The sequence below is a fragment of the Cervus elaphus genome, chromosome 8, assembly GCF_910594005.1.
Source record: "Cervus elaphus chromosome 8, mCerEla1.1, whole genome shotgun sequence".
NCBI classification, from domain to species: Eukaryota; Metazoa; Chordata; class Mammalia; order Artiodactyla; family Cervidae; genus Cervus; species Cervus elaphus.
The window spans coordinates 43,696,915-43,719,259 of record NC_057822.1 but is presented as its reverse complement, the minus strand read 5'-3'; the positions used below and the strand labels follow the sequence as shown (position 1 = coordinate 43,719,259).

The 22,345-nt window shown below is 43.5% G+C and overlaps 1 protein-coding gene across 1 annotated transcript in view; it reads left to right on the top strand.

Annotated features, from left to right (window-relative positions):
• The window catches only part of CDK15 (cyclin dependent kinase 15), an 87,423-nt gene extending 65,366 nt beyond the window's left edge, over positions 1-22,057 (top strand). The window contains exons 11-14 of the mRNA XM_043910630.1: positions 4,188-4,236; positions 8,109-8,248; positions 18,670-18,811; positions 21,213-22,057. Of these exons, the coding sequence (XP_043766565.1) occupies positions 4,188-4,236; positions 8,109-8,248; positions 18,670-18,779 (299 nt within the window). The 3' untranslated portion in view covers positions 18,780-18,811; positions 21,213-22,057. The remainder of the gene's footprint in view (positions 1-4,187; positions 4,237-8,108; positions 8,249-18,669; positions 18,812-21,212) is intronic.
• Positions 22,058-22,345: the final 288 nt, after the last annotated feature.

The following is a 22,345-nucleotide window of genomic DNA, read 5'->3' as shown; positions in this document are numbered from 1 at the left end:
AGACACAGAACTTGAAGTTCAACGTTGTGTCATAGCCTCCTGGGGCCACTCTTACAAGTCATCCTCTGCTTTTTAGGGGCTGATTTTTCTCTCATCATGCTTCCTTTTTCACATCCTTGAAAAACATGTGAAGTAGGCATCAGACATGATGTTCTGCAATTTTTATATCTATTGATTAATTGAATTTTCACAAGCCCACTTGAGGAAACGGGCCTCAGAGAAGAGTATGGGAGTTGCTGGTGAGTGGTCCACTCTGACCTCCTTGTTAGACCAGTGTCCTCTCCCTCATTTAGTGCCACTCTGTAAACATCTGGAGGTCATTAAACATTGTGCATTTTTGCATGCTAAGTCACTTTAGTTGCGTCCAGCATTTTGTGGCCTCATGTACTGTAGACCACAGGTTCCTCTATCCATGGGATTCTCCAGGCAAGAGTATTGGAATGGGTTGCCATACCCTCCTCCAAGGAATCTTTCCAATCCAGGGATTGAACCTGTGTCTCTTATGTCTCCCGCATTGGAGATGGGTTCTTATCACTAGCACCACCTGGGAAGACCCCATTAAATATCATCATGACACAATAATGGACCAATGTGAGCCTCCCCAGGCTCATTGAAGCAGGCTCTGTGGGGTGAAGCTGAGGTTTCCTTTTGGTTAAAAACTCTCCCAGATGATGCAAGTGTGCTGCTTGGCTTGAGGACCACTGTGTAAGACTAGGTGTCTCTCCAAAATCAAAGGTAGAACCAAGGAGAAAAAATAAAAGAAATAAGACTGACATTGATTGGGCACCTACTATAGGCCAAGTGCTTAATCTTATCTTATCCTCCCAGGCAACTGGAAAAGGGTTCCCACTTTACAGATGAGAAACTTCTAAGTCACTTAACTATAGAGGTGAAGTAATTTCCCCCAAATCCCAGAGCTCAGAAGTGGCAGAAAGGAGATGTGTGAGTCCAGGCTATGTTCATGTTGCTACACCACACAGCTAAGGCACACACCTCTGGCCCACACCAAAGACTCAGAAATTAAGCCAGGCTTGTAAGAGCTCAAGCTTGGAAGACATTAGAATTTCAGTAGAATGAAACAGCAAGTTATGGGTTTCCAAGGAGAACAATGAGGCAGAGACACCTGGGAGGAAAGAGAAAGATGTAATCTACCACATGAGAGAAAGAGGCAGAAAGAAATGCAGCAAAGGGTAAGGAAATACTTATACTATACTCATTGTTCTAATTTTCACAACAACCCCATGCAGTAGGAGCTATAATGGTCTCCTTTCTGCAGATGGGAAAACCAAGACTCAGTGAGCAACACCCTCAAGTCACACCGCTGGTTAAGTGGCATGTTGCTCAGTCACCAAGTCGTGTCCAACTCTTTGTGATCCCACGGACTGCAGCAGGCCAGGCTTCCCTGTCCTTCACCATCTCCCAGAATTTGCTCAAATTCATGTCCGTTGAGTCGATGATCTATCCAACCATCTCATCCTCTGTTGTCCCCTTTTCCTCCTGTCCTCAGTCTTTCCCAGCATCAGGGTCTTTTCCAATGAGTCGGCTCTTCACCTCAGGTGGCCAAATTATTAGAGCTTCAGCTTTAGCCTCAGTCCTTCCTACAAATATTCAGGGTTGAGCTCCTTTAGAATTGACTGGTTTGATCTTGTGGCATTAGTGTGGATTCAAAATGCAAGTCAGAGTCCCAACTACATACAGTTTACATTGTCCATCACTTTTCAAAGGAAGAGAAAGAAGGAAAAGCCAAGAGGATTTATTTTGTTTAATGCTGAGGCCAGCACATTCCATTCATTATCTTACTATATCCATAAATTCAACAAATCACTTGGTCCTTGTGAGGTAACCATGACCTCCAACTTGAGGTACAGAAACAGGCTGGCCATAGTGAGTGTCTTGCTTAAGGTCTCTATGAACCTGAAGCAGCAGTTTCAAACCCATGCTCAACAAGAATACTAAAGCCAGCAGTTGTATTAAAATACTAAACGCCCAAACCTAGGGCTCGTCGAAGGGATAACTGAAACATGGGAAAGCTTTGAACTGGATTTCACTACAGTGATTGGAAACTGAGATATGACTGGATGAGGACATATTTTAATTTTGTTTGGCCAGGGAAAACTGTCAATAGGCAGCAGAAAGTGGTTTGGAAATGAACGTTCTGCATGAATGCCAGGTATTCTGATCTTTACTGGTTATTTGAATTTGGGCACAGTCACCCGAAGAGAAAGTAAGTAGCCAGTAGAGACAAGGACTTCCCTTAGTGCCCACCTGGGACTGTAAAATAACAGCAGAGTGGGTCACTTTTCTTTGAGGGGGGAGGTATCCTTGCTTTGTAATGTTGTGTTAGGTCTCTGCTGTACAGTGAACTGAATCAGCTGTTTGTATGCATAGTTCTCCTCCAGCTCGGACCTCCCTCCTACCCCCAGCCCCCCGTCCCACCCCGCCAGGTCAGCACGGGGCCCTGAGCTGGGTTCCCCGTCCCACCCGCCAGGTCAGCACAGGGCCCTGAGCTGAGTTCCCTGTGCTATAAGGCAGCTTCCCACTTGTGGCTGGTTTTACACCGACGTCTGCGGCAATGCACAGAGGTCAATTCCCATCTCCCAAGCAGCTCACATTTGATTGCATCTGATCCTGAAAACTCAGCTTAAATCATGTTCTTTGATCATGCCTTTCACTCCCCAGCTCTTAACTCCATAAAGTCCATCTTTAATTGAACTTACTTTTGAAGTTACACAGTAATATGTGATTTTTGTTTAAAAATAAATGTAAGAAAATAAGTGTAGAACTGAAAGGGGGAAGTGCCCATAACCATTATCACAATCAGGTGAGTGGTCTTCCAGGGTTCTTTTCTGTACACTTACAGACACCAATAGGTTGGTGTTATCAAAACCATTTTTTGCCCAGCTACATTAGATTCTTTGTTGAATAAACAGTCTTGGTGTATTCCTATAGGAATACATTCCTATAGGAGTTGGAAGAAGAAAGCTCTTAAAACCAAAATGATTACATTTCAGGCCCAAAGAAAGTATAAAGCAAAGATACCATTTTGGATGAGAGTTGAAATACTCTTTTCTCAATTTGGAGTCAGAAAAAGGATTGAAGCAGCCCCAGCTTGTGTCACTGCAGCCCCTTTTATCACTTTACACAGAGGAAGCATTTAACTAGTATTTCTTAAATGAATACAAAATCGTCTCCTTTTACAGATTTCATTTTGGATTAAACAGAGTCAATATAATTAAAAAGAAAAAGAAAAACATGAGTCCCCATGTAAATGTTGTAAGGAGTGCTCCAATGAAAATTAAAAATCTTATTATCATCCATGTTGGAGTATTCTAGCCAGGATTCACTTCCATTTTTACTGTAAGTGACGTATAAAGTTAGTCCCGTTCCTTTTTACCATTTTTGAGTCTTTGAGACCTTGCCGCCTCACTTGCCACGTGAATTTTCTTGGAAGGGAGCACTTTTGTTTTCTCAAATGAATTATAAGCTTGGTAAGAGTGGGAAAGTTTCTCACGATTACCTGTGTTCTCCCAGCACGCACACGTGTTCTGCACACAGGAGATGTATTGTGACTGTATTAGTTTAGTTTGCTAGGAATGCCATAACAAAGTGCCACAAACTGGGTGGCTTCAGCCAGGGAAATGTATTGTCTCACACTCTGGAGGCTAGATCTGAAGCTGAGGTGTTGGCAGGATTCCTTCCTTCGAGGCTCTGACAAAAGGATTTGTTCAGGCCTCTCTTCTTGGCTTGTAAATGGCTGTCTTCTCCTTCTGTCTCTTTGTATTGTCTTCGTCTTCCTCCATACATGTCCATGTCTGTATCCAAAGCTTCCCTTTTTATTTGGACCCCTGTCATATTGAATTAAAGCCCACTCTAATGACCTCATCTTAATTAATTATATCTATAACAATCCTATGTCAAAATAAGATCCAATTCTGAGGTATCAGGGGCTAGGACTTCAGCATATGAATTTGGGAGAAGGACACAATTCAACCCAGAATAGTGACCGTCCACAGAATCATAAAATTTCAGAGGGAGACAAGCCCTTAAACTCATTTAGTTTGCCCATCTGATGACTGGATTCTGTCTTACCCCAAGCCAAGAGGAGCGTTTAGAATTTTAATAGTATTTTTGTCAACAGGATTTTAGGGTTGTTTTTGTCTTTTAACATGTCCGTGTATGTTTTTCAGAATGGTTCCCACTGCCTAAGCCTCAGAGCCTTCAGACTGTCTTCAACAGGTAAGAATTGCCTTGGAAAGCTTACCTTTCAGCAGGGCTGAAGGGACATTTCACTCAGCCTCAGTCCACTGAACACCCAGCCCCCGAGTACCTTGATCTGGGGGCCCAAACCCCACGAAGATGCCTCTTGAAGAGGCAGCCACCTGTGAGTCTGTTAGTTTTTCTCTATGAACCATTTTACTTTCAGTGAGTTTGGTCATTAAAATTGTTTTGTGCCCCTCAACCATGCCCAAGGCCCTGAGAACGAGGGAGTGTTGGCCTGTAAGAAAACCTAGTGGGTTTATTATTCTTCAACACAGAGAAACCAAATAACATCATTGAGCGGCTATTGGAAGAGGGGGGCAACGTGATTCATGGAGGTCATGCTTTCCCAGGCCCTCTCTACGCAGTCTCAGCTCAGACCAGGGCAGACTTTTATTACCAGCTTTCAACAAATCCCTGGTTTCTTTTGCAAAGTAAAACAGATAATAGAGACATTCCCGGAATAGTTAGCTAACTAAGCTGTGCCAGGCAACCTCAGGGCTAAGAAGAACTCAGTGTTTTCGGACAATGACCAATTACAATAACCAGTATTATTTGATCTGAGAGTAATTAGCCAAGGCTCTGTTCTTTTTTGCTTCAGTGAGGAGGCAAAAAGGGCAGTGAGGAAAACATCAGAGACAGGGGAAAGAAGCTCAAATGTCAAAGAAAAACACACTCTCGCAGGTGGGGAGAAGGGAAAGACATCCCAACTGAATGTTTGAACGCTATTCTTCCCTGAAAATGTGGTAGGGTTTAACCCAGTCAAAGTTTGTTTGATTTTTTTTTTTCATAGTTACTGTTCATGTGCTTTAAAAAAGCCTCCATGGAGAGTGAATATCAGAGCACAAAGAGTAAAATAGGTCGGAACACAGAACTGTGGACTAGCAAAGGATCTTTTTTTGGGAGGGACGATTCTCCCCAGGGTATCCCCACGCTCCACTCTTATTTTCAAACGCACTATATCACCTGAAACTCTCCTGTTTGGAGACAGGTTCCAGGGAACTGCTGTTTATCATTTCATCCAAGAAGTGCAAACTTTCTCTTGCTAGCATAGTCAGGCTCCCTAACCCCTAGCTAGAGAGATCTGGACTTTAGTTCTGTCCTGTGGCTTTCTTCCATTTCACCACTGGCTTCCAAAATAATGGTAGCTCCAAACCTGCAGACCATCTTACCACTCTATGCTGCTGCTGTTGGCAACATCGCTTGGCAGGAAAATCACTGCAAGCCCCCCGCAGTTACCCTACCAGCCCTTCCTTCCAGGCTGAGTGGGACTTGGATTGGCCCAATATCCCTCTGGCTTTTCTGACCATATGCAACACCTCTGCCGTAGCCTAGCGGCCTTAGCTCAGACTCTTTGCTCAGATTCTCAAAGTAAGGAGTAATGTCTAGAGATGTGCTATCTCATACCATAACCACTAATCACACGTGACTATTTCAATTTAAATTATTTAAAATTAGATTAAAAAATTGAGTTACTCTACAGATTGGTTGTATAACATGAGAAATTATATCCAATATCTTGTAATAAACTATAATGGAGTAAAATCTTCAAAAGAAACCCCCCCAAACTGAGTCACAATGCTATACACCTGAAACAAGTGCAATATTGTAAATCAGTTATACTTCAATTCAAAAAGACAAAATTAGTTGTTCAGTTGCACTAGCCACATTTGAAAGGCTCACTAGGCACCTGTGAGTAGTGGTTACCATATGAGATGGGGCAGGAACAGGCTATTTCCATCATCAGGGAGCAGATGGCACTAGCAGTAGAAGAACTTGACTGCCAATGCAGGAGACACAAGAGACGTGGGTTTGATCTCTGAGTCGGGACGATCCCCTGGAGAAGGACATGGCAACCCACTCCAGTATTCTTGCCTGGAGAATCCCATGGACAGAGGAGCCTGGCAGGCTACCATCCATGGAGTCGCAAAGAGTTGGACATGACTGAAGCTACTTAGTTCATTATCACCAGAAGTTTTGTTAGACAGCACTGGCCTAGATTATCACATGAGAAAACTCTTGGCTTTGAGAAGGGTTTTGTCATTGAAAGGGGACTAACGTTAGGAGGGATGCCCTGGTTTGGGCATATATCCAACTCCACCATTCTATAGTGCAAATGGACTGGCTAAAATTTTTTTCAGATTTCCCGATTCTCCTTTGAGACTGATACTGAGTCCTACTGATTTGTACCCGCTAACCCACTCCAGACTCCTATTTCATTGGCCTGAAAACCTGTGCCTGGGCAGGGCACCCGTGATGGAGAAAATATCCGCCAGCCCTTTGGGTTACACTCCCTTAAATCAGCCTCCACCTCTGGTTCCCTTCTCTCCTAACTGGCCTGGAAATTTGCAAGGACTGGGGATTTGCAAATTTCTTCTCTGCCTTAAGTCTGTGAAGCAATTACTCTTGAGTTTGAGGGTAAAGTTCTCTGTTTGCAGAAACAGTGTTATGTCATGGGAATCAAATACCTGAAAGTTTTTATGCAAATCTTATGCAAAAATTAGGCAAATTCCGAGTCAGGGTCAGGGCTTCCAGCATCGCTCATTCATGGTACCTGGGGAGGAAAGGGTATCCGTTGAGGCTTCAGGTTGGTGTGTATATTCAGCATTAAGAAAGCCCATCTGTTTTTGTTTATTTGGGGAGTTGCATGGCAATGCAACTTAGTTCTGAAAGTCAGGCATTATTTCTGCAGTTAACTGCCTCTCAGAATCAGCAGTTTTCTGTCTTGTGCTTCCACTTGTAAACCTGTATGTGGCCTCTAGAGATGGGTGTACTTGAATGATTGGCACTAGATTAGCAAAGACTTTCAGACTTTGTAAGTAAATAGGAAGCATGAAAACCTACCGGGCTTGCAGGGTCAGCCCCTGCCACCCTCCATGGCTTCATAGCAAGCCCCTCTTCTCTTTATCCCAGGCCCACCAGCTGGCCTTTCTTTCTTTCTCTAAAATCACTTTTCTCCCTCTCACCCTGGGGGTCTGCAACACCTGCCCCTCCCCCGCCCCAGATCCTCAGTTCTCAGCCCAAATGCTGCTTCCTCAGGAGAGTCTTCCCTGACCCCCTCCTAAGTCAAGTATCTAGACCTTCTTCACAGTTGTGTTTATGCATCTGACCATTTAATTAGTGTCTGATTCCTCTACTAGATTAAGCTGCCAGAAGATAGGATTCCTGTATCTCCCAGATCCAACCACCTACATAGTAGTTGCTCAACTAATGGATTTGCTCTACTCCAAATTTATAATTCAGCATAAGGTCAACTTGAGGGTTTGTCCTTACTGTAACTTGGGTATTTAATTATCTTTCTTGCTTATGCTATATCTCAGGGGAAACCAATAGAGCTTCTTAGAGAAAGCCCTGGGAGCTGAGCTTCAAAAATGCTGCATACAAGGCTTTTTTTCCCACTCGAGTTTCACCTTCCAGGATCTCTTCTCTCCTTCCTCCCATTCCAGAATTCTGTGCTCACCACCCTTGGAGCCTGTTTCCAACTGGGCTTTTCTGCTTGCAAGGGGCTGCTGTATCCCTCAAAGAAAGAATCCTTAATTATATATTTCTGTTTCTATAATTACAATTTCCAGGTCTTTTATGTATACAGGGTACCCAGAGCCATGGTGGAGGGGGTGGGCTGGGGGCTGAATGATGGAATGCTGAAGTTTTCCCTTCATCTGAGTCACAGGACAGGTAACAGTTTCAGCGTGGGGGTTATTTTTCCATTGCCATCAACTTTATTAGTCCCAGGAAAATTCTATTTGAAATTTTTTTAGCCATCTCCTTTTCTTTACTTTTCTTCTTTCCCCCTTGACTTTTCAGAAATGAGGCCTCTGGAGAAATTCTCTGTCTCTCTCTCACTTTTCCAGGCTGGGCAGGGCTCCCGAAGCTGAAGATCTGGCCTCCCAAATGCTGAAGGGCTTTCCGAGAGCCCGTGTCTCAGCCCAGGAAGCGCTGGTTCACAATTATTTCAGTGTCCTGCCAACTCAGCTGCACCAGCTTCCAGACGGTGAGCGAAGAAGGAGTGTGTTGGGTGGCGGGGGGGCAGGTATACATGGACACACATAAGTCTTGGTGTCTGTTTTCTTGAAGCACTGGAGAATCATAGAATTTGCAACCAGAAACATGCTTAGAGCTGGGAAAAGCAAGATGGGACAAAATCTTTCCCAAGTTTTGTCTGTGGCTTTCTAAAACTCAGAAGTTGAGGGTTGAGGTGACACAGGCCTCCTTGTAACCATCCACACATTTCCCCTATACGCACACTTAGAAAGTAGGAGAGATGAAAGTTGCCTTTGAGTTTGCTTTTGCTAGCATCTGCCAGGAGAAGCCAAACCAAAGTTTCTGACAACCCCCTTTTCTCTTTCCGTGGAGTAAGATGATAGGTGACATGGATACATCAGGAGAGGAGAGCTGGGCCTGTCTTGATTGGTAATCTGATGCTGCCCAAGGAAGTGCGGGTGGGGCATGGGGAGAGGGGAGCATCCTCCCAGGCTGGCCGCCCACGGGGAGCACAAGTTACTCTGAAATCAGCCTTGCTGCCTGGGCCTGAAGTCATCCTCCAAATCTGAAAACTGCTGAGGGGTCATGTGGCTGGAGCGCTCCTCATGTTTCTCAGAACGTGGCCAGGAAGGGCTGTGCGGAGGTCGTGGGTAGTGCAGCCATGGCCCTGGCTATTCGCCTGGGACCCTCCTTAGGTGGGGGTGCTTTCAAAACACCCACCATTCAAGTGATAACAGTTTTTGGAAGTCCTGAGCCAGAGAAAAGAAAGCTGAGGAGGGTTGTAGGGGCTCTGATTGAGAGGGGGGAGCTGGGATGGGGTGTGGTCAGGAACTACTGTCCAAGAGGCTCAGACGCAGGATCTGACCGATGTCTCCAGGGTTTTCAGGTACAGCTCCACCGTACCTGGGATGTGATTTTGCATCTGTCCAAAGCTTTTAATTTGGGGCTTCTTGAGGTATTTTATTATTAAAGTGAGTCATTTAGGATTTCCAAAAATAACCATAATCATACAACCGGGGTTAATGTCACACTTAACCCTGTAAGAAGAGTCGGTCATCAGTATTTATTAAGTTGCCGTTAAGTGTCAAGAACATATTAAGTGCTATAAAATTTAAGGGAAAAAGGAGCCTTGTCCTTGACCTCAAGGAGCCTGTGAAGTGGGAGGAAAAGAGGGTGAGGAAGAGGAAACAGGACACCCTCGTACACATATTAGCACAAATCATATCTAAACAGCTAAAGTCTGTGCATAATCAGCTACAGATGTTCAGAGAATATGTGTGCACTGAAGGCGGTGCTCGGAGGAACCGCTGTAGAATAACTCCAGTAAGACAGATGAGACTGGAGGTGACTCCGGAGAGGAATTTGGAAGGAGGGGAGGGACACGGCTTGGCCTATGGGTAGACTAAGAGACATTCCAGGCAACTTAACAATTCTTACTCCCTTCTTGGTACCTCCTCCCAAGCTTTATCCCCACCCCCCACTCCCATCTCAATACTCTCTGCCCAGTCTGAGCCCCAAGACCCCCCTCCTTAGCCTTCTCCTCTTGGGACTGGGACTTGTCTAACTCCCACTTCATGCAAATATACGTACTGGGGGTGTGCACACATACATTCACACCCCTTCTCTCCACTTAACAACATATCTCCCATGGAGAGACATATATAATAAATAAATATAAATAAATCCTCCTCCAGGATTTATTATTCTAGGTCCTGAGAACCACTGAGGACCTTCAGAGTTTTCTGGGTACCAGCTTTTCCTTTAGAGCAATTAGCAGGAAACAATCACTGTGCAAACGGGATGTGTTTGTTAGAAACTCGGGTTTTGATTCTTCCTGGTCATCTGGAGCAAAGCCACCAACAGAGGAGCTCCATTGTGTGTGTGTCTGCCTGTGTGTGCGTGCACACGCGGGCACAGGAGAGGGATCCATCTGTATTCCTTCTCTGTTCACCCAGCCACAGAGCCCAAATCTACTTTGACACTTTTAGAAAAATGAAAAGATGGAATCTTGCAGGAGCCTGCCTGCGCTGAGGGGGGAGATGAGGAGCTCTCCCAGCAGGAGGGAAGTTGACTTTTCTTTATACATATAGGGGTTTTTCCATGCAGAGTTTAAATTATGCCTGATAAAAGGAGTTTCGTGGATGTTTCAGTTCTTTCAAATTCTCCTGGCTTCCTCCCAATTAAATGAGGTTTGTCAAAGCCACAGGGCTCTGCTGCTGCTGCCTCGGCCGACAAGCACTTCCTGCAGCGACATCTCGAATCCCCAAGGGAGAAGATGAAAGGGCCAGCGCCAAGAGACAGGGGAAGGGGGGCAGATTGTGTGTGTGTGCGCGTGTGTGTGTGTGTGTGCCCGCGCGCACGCTTGGGGCGGGGGCGGTGTGCAGAAACAGGTTTAGATACGGATTGACAGATAGGACGCGGACAAGAAGATGGGGAAGCACAACTACCACGGAAACTGGAGAGAAAAACAGAGGGAGGCAGAGCAGCACTGAGTCCAGTTTGGGCACCTTGAGGACCATGGCCATCACCACGTGTGACATGATGCCACCGTGTCTTCTAAGGGCGCCCTCTCTTGGCCTGGCAGCGCCAGTCTAGTTCTCATTGTTCATGGCAATGAGCCTTTATTAAGAGCCTCCTTTGCAGATAGGGTGCAACGGGTCCTCTCAGTTCCCAACCCTCAGGGACTCAGAGTCTCCACCCCAGGGGCAGGCTGCTCCAGGCGTAAGGACTGTGCAAAAGTCAGATACGCTCTTGCGAGTGCTTGGTTAAGAGAATTTCCCTGCCATAATTATGCAAAAAATTTTGCTCTCTGGTGGCAGTATGGAATCACTTAGTGGGTTATATTTGTATCATTTTATTATTCTGGCTTTATTCCGGTTGCAGGATAACAAAGTTGTCACTTTAAAACATATTCTGTTTCCTCTTTGATCTGGGAGATGCCAGCTCTTATTGTCTGCCCTCTGACGAAGACAATTTAAGCATGAAGCCTGAGTCTGGGAACGGTGAGGAGTGGAAGGACAGCCTACATCCCAGCAAAAGCGTGGCACACAAATATGCCCCCTGAACGCCAGGGCTGTTCCTACCCATCCATGTGCGTTTTCATGAATCTGAGAGGTCCCAAATACCCCTGTCCCGAGGGTGTGGCAGTAAGCTTATGCCCGGAAGAAATCGATGGGGAAGGAGTCACTTGCCACAAAAATCCAGGAATTCTAGGCTTAGTTCCCCTTCGGAGAGTATTCTTAAGTGGAAAAGCACGGTTACTAGAATGGCAAGCATGTGGAAATTTCTGCCAAGCACTGACATCCTCCCTTATTGACTCTTGAACACCTGAAGAAACATTTGTGGAAGGAGAAATTATTGGTAGTCTCTCTCAAAACACACCCAACAGCAAGCTAATTGCTTTTGCAGATGGCCAGGGAGACGTTCTACCCACACAGCCATCGGCTTATGGCCACACTTGTGGTCCTCACAGCTGAGCCAGCAGGGCAGGACGTCAGCTGGGGCAGCTAGGACCTAAAATTAGGCCCTTGGCAACTCTCTAATCTTAGCTGCAGGTTCAGCTTCTTCGTTTAATTCCCCTTGCCCTCAGCATGAACTTGGGCTCTGGGAAAAGAACGCTGCTTAATGACTTGAAAGTGAGGGGAGTAGAAAATCATTAAGCTGCCCCTTCTAGAAACTGGCTCCACTCAGTTCTTGCCAGGCTTCCAAATGTTACCCTTGGAAAGTTAAGACTAATTTTGGAATGATGCCATTTGGAGTCACAGATACTGATCCAGAAAAGTATTTTTTTTTCATCTTGGGCAGTAAATGCCACGTGATTTAAGAGTCTGGTGCTTAAGCCATGGTCCTTGATCGTCAGAACATCAAAGGCTGTCTCTTTCCGTGGGTTGGTCCCATTTTGCTTTCCAAATCCCAGGCTTGAGCCTCTCCCATTCCTTCCTGGACTAAATCCCCCTTCTCCTTTAAAACAGGTTTCAGCATCTTAAAAAAAATTAAAACGTAAAAGCTTGCAATATTTCACAAGTAATTTTGCAAAAACAATTTACCAGAGTCCTTTTTGTCATCACATACTTTGGTACCTGTAGGCAAGGCATTGACCTCTACCCTGAAGAAGGAAATGGCAACCCACTCCAGTATTCTTGCCTCGAGAATTCCATGGACAGAGGAGCCTGGTGGACTACAGTCCATGAGGTCTCAAAGAGTCAGACTCAACTGGGCAACTAGCACTTCATCACATCACTCTACTATCTATACTCTGGTAATTCATCAGCAGGCCTTATTCATTTTGCCCTCTTAAAATTGAGAAATTTTTTGTTTTGCTCCAATAAAAGAACTTCCAGCCTTCTTTTAATAATATCTCCTTAATATATTTGAAGGTTCCTCAATATCACATTACAAAGCTGGGTTCCCTTGACCTCCCCTCCACATACAGAAACCCCCAATATAGATTCTGTTTCTTTTACCTTTTAATTATTTTGTTTCATTATTCTATTCTGAACCTATTCCAACTATTCTGCTTATCTCTGAGACTATGAACCCACCATAGGCTCAGGTTTCTAACAGAGTGGGAGAATTGTTTTCCAGTTCATTCATGGAAGATTTGCTGAGGGTCTATTAGATATGAGGGGCTTCTCTGGTGGCTGGGTGGTAAAGAACCCACCTGCTAACACAGGACACATAAGAGACTCAGGTTCAATCCTTGAGTCGGGAAGATCCCCCGGAGAAGGAAATGGCAACCCACTCTAGTATTCTTGTCGGAAAAATCCCATGGACAGAGGACCCTGGCAGGTTACAGTCCATGCAGTTGCAAAGAGTCGTACAAGACTGAGCGACTTAGCACTTGAAGATTAGATAGGAGATTGAAGGACACAAAAATGAATTAGTCTTAGACTCTGTCCTCAAAGAGCTTACAGTCCTTAAGGAAATGAGACAAGAAGATAAACAGCCATAGACCAAGTGTGAGGTGCCCTGGGAGTTAAAAGGAGGTGAGACTAACCTCCAGCTGGGGGCCCAGGATGGCTTTGTGAGGTCTCGAAAGATGATAAAGTGAAAGCCGCTCAGCTCTGTCCAGCTCTTTGTGACCTTGCGGACTATACAGTCCATGGAATTCTCCAGTCCAGAATACTGGAGTGGATAGCCTATCCTTTCTCCAGGGGATCTTCCCAACCCAGGAATCAAACTGAGATCTCCTGTATTGCAGGCAGATTCTTTACCAACTGAGGATCAGGGAAGCCCTGAAAGATGATGGAGAGGAAGGATATCCAGGGAGAGGAAAGTCATCCTCCTCTGAATGCCATCTAATGTCATCCAAAGGTGTCTTCTTTGTTAAAATAGTGCAATCCTGACTCATATTCCATCCTAAGTTTTACTCTTTGTCATTGTAGGCCTTCTTGCAATGGCATTCAATTTAAACATTCTTTAACATGTACTAGGAAAGCTTAGTTTAACTGTTTATGTGCTAATGATATCAAATCTTACTCTGTTTATTGCTTTTATTGTCTAGCCTAGTCAAAGTTTAACCAGAATATTTTATTATTCCACAGGTCAGGTTTTGGAGGTTGGGTTTGGTGGGGAAGGGAGATTCCAAGCCAAGTCTCTCAATCCTATTCTGTTTCTAGGAGTTTGTAATTTAACTCAGACCGCTCTGTCTATTTTTTAAGTCCTCCACTAATCAGTACTTAAGAAGCAGGTTAGAAAGTATCCTCTATGACACACTTCTTCACCTACTATGCTCAGTGCTGTCCCCAGCCCATTTTAATACACTAGAATACAAGTTGCTGGGCTGTGATCTGGCTTATGTGTTGTATAGAGTTGCCTTGGTAGGAAAAGTCTGAGTTAACCAAGTTCCCCAGTGCTACCAAGCTCTTAAGTTGGTTAAATTTGTTAGCATCATGAACTAAATCTCCAAATAAAGATTAATGCTTCAGAAAGGAATTAGAGACCATTTGACAAGAAAAGGATCTTGGGACTCACTATTCCATATTTTCATTATATGGATGAGTCCCTAACACCCATAGAAGAAGAATAGTATCTGCTATTTCTTGGACATCTATGTGTTTGACACAAATTCTCATTCAGTATAGATAGTAACTGGCAAGGATGGAGCTGATTTCCTAATATTACATATTAAAAAATTGGGGCCAATTACTCCAAGTTATATAGTTAGTAAGTGGGAGAGGCAAGATTTGACTGTAGGTCAGACTCCCAAGTCACTCTCTTCCGCTCCTCATCCTAGGGAATATGTCACATGCCCCCAGGTAACATATTTAATATCTCACAACTAAGAGGACTCAATCTTATCTTTAATAAAGACTCAAACCCCTGATCTCTTCCTTAATCTTTAATGTCATCTTGTCTTTGTTAGGGTTTTGTTTTGTTGGGTATTTTGGGGGGGAGGGGAGTAATACAGTCACCCTTGGGTTTTAAGATTTCTTAATCAGTGGTGGTTATTATTTTTTCCTTACTATTACTTATTCAATTTTGTCAGAAAAATATCAGGAATCCAGTGGAAAATTGGGCAAACATATAAAATAGCAAATTACACAAAGGAAATGAGAAGAGCACAGTAACACATGGGATAACTAGGCAGTCTAACTAGTGATTAAATAAATACAAATAACTGTTAAAGTACTTATTTTTCCCTTCAACTTAATGACTCCCCATGCTGGGGATGTTATGGTAAGATGATTCTCTGCAGACGGTGGTTTTAGTTGGGTCAACCTTTGCAAAGCATTTTGCCATACCTACCAGGAGCCATAAAAATAACATTCAACCTTATACTTAGGTTCCTGGGAATCACCCAAAGAAACAATTGAACAGGGGTAAAAAAAAAAACCCTAGATGCATAAAAATGTTCATTGCAGTGTTGTCTATAATTTTTTAAAATAAAGAAACTAAATATTTAACAAAAGAACTGGTTGGATAGATATTATTATATTGACTCAGCATACAGTACTATGTAACCATTTTAAATGGTAATTCGCAGGAGTGTGGGGTAGTATGGAAATGTTTATGCTATGACACAAGCTAAAAGCAAGTAGGATACAAAATTGCATATTATAAGGCACCAGTGAAAATGTATTATGCATATCAACAAAACTGGAATGTAGAGTACAAAAACAAAAATGCTCTTCTAGTTCAAGGGAATGGTGGGTAATTTTTTCCTTTTTTCAGTTTTCTTTCATGTAGATGTTACATCGCCTTTAGTGTTTAAAGGAATGAGGTAAGACGAATGTTACGGGGAGTTCAAGCTCTGAAGTGAGAGTTAAAGAACCTACGTCTTCTTCTTTTCTCCTCCAGCATCACCTGCATTATTGGCCTTCATAAACCTCAGTTTCTCATTCTGCACAATGGGTTAACATTAGTTTCCTGGACCCCAGACTGACAGAATGTTTATTTTATACAGCTTTTAACTCACTGATTTCAAGAGTTCAATGTAAATGTGGTCCTGGGAGAATGAGAGGAGGGAGGCAGAGGAAAAGATAAATAGGCACTAATTAATTTTAAAAGGAAAGATCATCTGCTTTAATCGGAAATGCATATGTGCTGTGCCCCTAGTCAGAGTTTTAAGTGCACTCCGTGTTAGTTAGCAACTTCAATTTAAAGTACTGTGTGATCCTTTGGGCTTTGAAGATATGAAGCCTATATACATACACATGAGCTAAAATTACCGAGCAGTCACGGAGGCTGTGTGCACTCTGAATAATTAAATGCACTAAGCAACTCCAGCTGATGGATTGATGATGTGTAAGAGCAGTGCAAAAACCACGTGACAAGGGAAATTACAAGACATTTAGAAATGATGGTTTCATTTCCAAGCTTTCTTTTCTATTTGTGCTTTCTCTTTCAGCCATTACAGGCTAGTAGAAGAGATTTGATTATCTTGTTTCCTGTGAAAGGTTATTTAGCCCCTCAATCCCATTAAGTCACTCTCTGCACTCCAGTGCACTGAGACTCCACCAGGTTATCAGCCCAGGAAGAGTGAATGGAGACACCAGGATCAGATTTCTAAAGGAAGGAAAGTTAAAGCAAAGTTTGAAAGCGGTGACAGCCAACAGCCAGGAGCTTAGAACTCAATTAGACCGAAAGACAACTATCTCATTATCTCATTCCGAAATGATCTAAATACATAAGAATCTAAAAGTTTTTAAATAAACTTGTCCTACTGACTGTCTAGATGACTGAATTTCCCTTCTCAAAAATTTTTTAAACACTCACTTTTATATTTATTTATTCTAAGCGCAAAGCAGCTGCGATAATTATGCTGTCAGATTCAGTAAGCTAATGAGCAGTCAGCGAATGGAAGGTTTTGCATTTGTGAGATTGCTACAGGAGAACCACTCAGCTGCTTGTTTCCTTCTTTCTTTTTTTCTTCCCTCTTGTTTTCTTTTTCTTTTTCTATGAGTTGGGAAGGAGAGTCGGGCAGTCCATGGCCAAATTGGAATCCCTTTGATTAACTGGTTGCTTTCCCAGCACTGTTCTGCCACACGTGTTTCCCCCCGCCCGCCTCTGTCATCCTCCTCCCCGGCTCCTCCCTCCCTCTCTGTCTCTCTCTTCCTCTCTCTCCCTTCCTCCCTCTTTTCCCTCTCTCTCTCCCCCATCTCCCTCACTGCTGCTGGGGAACTGTTGCTTTTAAGGGACATTTTTGTGTCACTGTCCCCAAGGCAAGAGGATGTATCTCCCTGAGGGAAGTTCCCAAAATGGTTTGGACTTGAGCCAATTTGAGAGTTACCTGTAAAGTTTAATATGCACTGCTTATTTGAACTGTTTGTTTATGCTACAACAGGAGCTAAAAAGAAAGTAGAATACAAAATTGCACATTATAATGTACCTGGGAAAATACATTATGCATATCAACAAGACTTGATGCCTCCCCTTTCCAGTCTAGCAAATATGTAATTCCAACCCCAAGGAGTCAGGGTTGACCCCAGGCAGCCAAGACAGAGCAGGTTTATTTCTCCCCTTTTGGTGTGAGGAGCTTCCAGCAAACAATATTGATGCATTTTATGCTTGTGGTGCAGCAAAGCTGGGGCTTCTCTTTTTGTGAAATTGTGCAGTATTTAGAGCAACCGGTTTGTGCAGCTTGTGAGCCTTGAAAAAGTGGTGCCGAGGTAGAAAGATGTCCTGAGCAGGTTTTATCGATGTGCTTTTGTGACAATGCGGCTGTTGTTCCTGGATGTTTTTCTCAGATGGTATCTGTGCTGATGCCATTAGCTAATAACAGTGGCTAGTTAACTAGTTAATAACAGTGGCTACTAGTTATTAAAAATATATGGTGTGTGACTTACTTGTTGTCCAGTGATTAAGACTCCATGCTTCCACTGCAGGGAGCCCAGGTTTCACCCCTGGTCAGGGAGCTAAGATGCCACAAGCAGCAAGGTATAGCATGTGTATCTTATTTCACTACTCTGGAAACCCCAATAAAAACTATAATAAAGGAATTTAATTAAATTATATATATATATAAATGGGCTTCCCAGTGGTCCTAGTGGTAAAGGACCCACCTGCCAATGCAGAAAGACACAGGAGACGTGGGTTCAATCCCTGGGTTAGGAAGACTCGCTGGAGGAGGGCAGTATTCATGCCTGGAGAATCCTGTGGATGGAGGAGACTGGTGGGCTACAGTACTTAGGGTCACAAAGAATTGGACATGACTGAAGTGACTTAGCGTACACACACACACACATATAGTATCAGAACAACCCAAGATGTTTGGCATGTATTATCTTCTTTAAACTTACAGCAATCTGCTCAGAAGTTTTATTATCCCCATTTTGCAGGTGAGCCCCTTAAAATGTTAACTTTTAGAGAATTTGGCCCATATCTTTAGCATAATAAGCACCCAGGAATAATACCCATTTAACAAACAAACAAATAATACCCACTTAACCCATTTATAAAAATGCAAACTGCCAGCATTCTGAGCTAACCAAACGGATAATATACATATATTCCGCTCCCCCCCCATTTTTTAATTTACAAAAGTTGGACTTTAGAGTCTACTTAAATAGATTGCCAAATGAATCTAATGTAACAGAAATTTGAAACTTTCCAAAATGTATCTGACCTAGCACTACACTCACTGCCTGTTGTCACTGGGCCTCCCCGGCTTGATTTTGGCCCTTGTTGTTAATGTGTGTGTGCCTCCCAGTTTTAGTCCTATTTTTACCACCTTCAACACCAGGCCTAATGCCTTACCCAAGTGTTCGTTTGGTAAACATGCATTGAAATGAATTGAATCGAACATAAGGCACTTAACAGCTATTCAGTAAAGTGAGTTATCCGTGAGTCAGTATAAGCTATTGGTGGATAAATCGGGCTCACATTTTGACATCTCTTTGAGTGACAAATATTACAACAGACATAAAAAAACACACCGTGAAAGATCCCAGGAAATAATATGTTGGTGCTGTTCTCTTTTGTTCCCTACAGAGGAATCTTTGTTTACAGTTTCAGGAGTGAGGCTGAAGCCAGAGATGTGTGACCTTTTGGCCTCCTACCGGAAAGGTCACCACCCAGCCGGGTTTAGCAAATGCTGGTAAAAAGAAAGGGTGAGATTACCAAGATCTTCCAGGTAAGTGGTTCCAACAGTGTGGGTCCTTATGGATGGAACTGAAAGTTACTCACTATCCAGTGAAGCCCTGGTTCCTGGGTTCAGAGACCTCTGTCCTGTGCCTGGCTCTTCATTCTCCCTCTGGGCACAGAGGCCTAGGCTCCACAGGCCGTGAGAGGAGGTGGCATCAGCGTGCATCAGCTCCCCCTCCCAGGGAAGGGACAAGACTCCTAAGATGACCCTTACATGTCATTGCAAGGCCTTGAGCAGATGCACTGGAACACAGGACTCCACTGGCATGTGACGTTCCCTTAACTATGTGATTCTCACTGTCAGCCGACAAGACAAAAATCAGAGGTCAGGGTGACCAGCTGTCCCCATTTGCTCGAGACAAAGGGGTGCCCCAGGATGTGGGATGTTCCGTGCTAAAACTGACACAGTCCTGGACAAACCAGGATGGTTGGTCGGTGCAAATTACCACCTGGCTTGCCCCCAGCTGCCAGAGAAGACCTGACTCAGAGTCTAGCCCCACCTAGGAGGTGGTTTTGGAGGATTGTGAAAACCCAGTCATCACCGCTACGGGCTTTTGCACCATTGGTTACAGAGTGTCCTCTCCAGGGTACACTCTGGGAACCACCAGGACCTGATGGTCCTGGGAGACAGGAGCCATCCACGAACATCACCGACTCGGCTGCTCTCAGGAGTCTCCTCCATCAGCCCAGGGCAGCCCAGGCTTCCAAGGCAATCCTGAGGGGGAAGGGTGCCGTGGAGGTTTTTCCCAAAGCTTCCAAACCCTAGCGTTCTGCTGGCAGGCACAGGAAGCCAGGAGGGACAGCTCCTAGAGCCAGCATAGTCCAGCATTCATAGATCTTATAAGAGCATTTCCATGGTGAGTAGAGGGGACAGTCATCCAGAGGAGTCAAGGTGAGACCCACGCGCAGAGCCAGCCATCCCTGTAGGTGACTCTGGCTATACCCCAGACCACAAACACGCCTAAGGGTTGGTCATACTTCAGGCAACTACAGCTTGTCATGCTTCCCAGCAGAACTTTTGGGGTCTAGATGGCAATGACTGGCACGCTCCCCGCACCACCCTCTCCCCAACATCATTCACATAGCAGGATTCAGTTCTTTGCCAGTTTCTCCTGTGAAAGACATATACACATCAAGAACGTCTGCCTTTCAGATTTTCTAAGATCATTGTGTTTAGAACTTTGGGGAGATTAGGGAAGTTTAGAATTATAGTTCTTCCTCAGCTATAATTCTGAAGTTTATATTTTGACAATATACAACTGGAATTACAATGGGCAATACAATAGTAATATGGTATTTCCCAAGTAAAATATTTTTCAGAGCAGAGATTTTACTATGTAATTATGCCATTTTTAAACCCACTAGTTATGAGAGTAGGACATTCTTTAGCTACATTCTATAGCATGAACGATTTGCCCTTGACAAAATTATCGAAGGCATTGATGGAAACGGTCTTGGATGGTAGTGCTGCATAAGAATTAATAATTATCTCTATTGAGTTGTTATTTTGTTTTACTAAGCAGCCAGAAGGTAGGGAGACTACCCGCCTCTCTGAACTACAGTCAGAGAATCGTTACCTGTAGGTGTAAATTGGTCACAATAGAAAATCAATTAAAAGCAGCATGACAAACGTGATGCCTATGCCAACAATTGAAGAAGGGAGAAGGCACAGAGAGTGTGCACTGGAGTAATCTGATGTCCCTGGGCCTTCGGTACTAGTGTAAGGAGATAAACCCGCAGGAGATGAACCACAATGAGGAAAAGCTGCAGCAATTAAGCTGCTTAATAAATGGCTTGGGATGATCAAAATCTGGGAGTGCCAGAGTGGGGGACTAAAAGTGGTTATCACATGGACACTGGGGGCCTGTAAATCTTTTCCACTAAATTGAATTTATGTTAAAATATTCACTTTTCAGGAGATTCAAAATGTAAATTGGGATATTAGGACTTATAACTAGCAGCAATGCCTGAAAATTAAGACTCTGAAAAGATCCTCAAAATGTCAGTTTCAGGTATGGAAAAAATGTACACTAACATCTACAATAGAGAAATGGGACTAAAATTTACTGGGTACATAACATGTGCCAAGCACTTTACAAATAGTGTTTCAAAGCTTGGTGTGTTTTGAACAGTCAGGGTGTGGTGAGGTATAACTATAGTTGGTACATTTGGAGATAAATTTTGATTATTTTTACAGCTTTCTTAGGGAAAGCTTTCTTAGTTCTTATTACTAGGATAAGATGCTACCTCTGTTCATATCTATTATCAAGCTTTCTAGCAATATCTATCTAATTCCATCAACTTTGCAATAATATTGCACAGAATTTCCCCACTCAATCTGTAAGATATTACTCATTATTTTCACTTTTTTATTCTTCATTCACTTCCAGGGCTAGTTTACTGTTGCTTCAGTTTTAATTTGCTTCAGCTTACTAAGAAGCTTCAAATCTAACTCCACACTGGACCAAGGGTTTTATACCATCACCTGTGATGTGGAACATTTTAAATACTATGTCCAAGGCAACAGCACATAGTCCTTGAAGAAAAAGCAGTAAACAGTTATTGCTATCGTCATTTGCCTAGAATTTAACAGTGATTGGCTCAAAAATTAGACATAGACGGAAATCATCTGAGAAGAGGACTTCTGAATAATTTCATCCATTTCATTATTTGATAGAGAGATCCGTGGGCCAGAAGGAGAACAGGACAGATGGAGACAACAATTGAAAGACTTTGGAGACAGAGCTCATGCTTAACAGAGGCCTGTCACTCCTGTGTTCACTTACGATTTTCCCCAACAAAAGGACTTCTGTGGCCAAGGAGAGGATTAGGCTAAAGTTTAAAAAAGCCTCCAGGGAAGGTGGTTTCTTGGATATAGTTGTCAACAAAAGGACTTGCTTAAGACTCTTTGTTATGATTTCCTAGGGGTCGCCTCTTCCTCCGCTAACTGGATTATCAAAACACATTACCCCTCCATCCCAGCCAGACTTCAGTAGGAGTTTGGATTGAGCTGCTGGTTAGAATTAAATTTCAGGCTGTCCTCTTCTACTGAACTCTATTGTCTGTGATGATAGCAAAAGTGATGAGGAATCTCAGCTCTGATTTGATGGCAGAGATACTGAATAGATAGATAAAGGCCAAGAGTTCCAAAGTAGTAATTCAAGTCCTATTGCACCATCAGACACACATGCATGTCTGCACACACATAAGCCTCAAATAAAATGAGAGATCTGTCTCAGCTAACACTTGTTCCATTTTCTACAATGGGTCCTTCTGAAAGAAGCTGGGGAAACTCAAATGACTTCATCTGAGGATCATCTACTCAGGAAATGTAGTAGCCTAGAAACCAAAGACCTCTATATGGCCTTTAGAAGAACAAGGAGGAACTAATTAAGAGAGAATTTAAAAATAGTACCTATGCACTCAAAGTCTGAGATGAAACTACATACAGATAGTCCAAAGAAATCTTCCTTACTGAGTATTCGATTTTAGTAAGACATTTGGCAAAGCCTGTTCAGATATA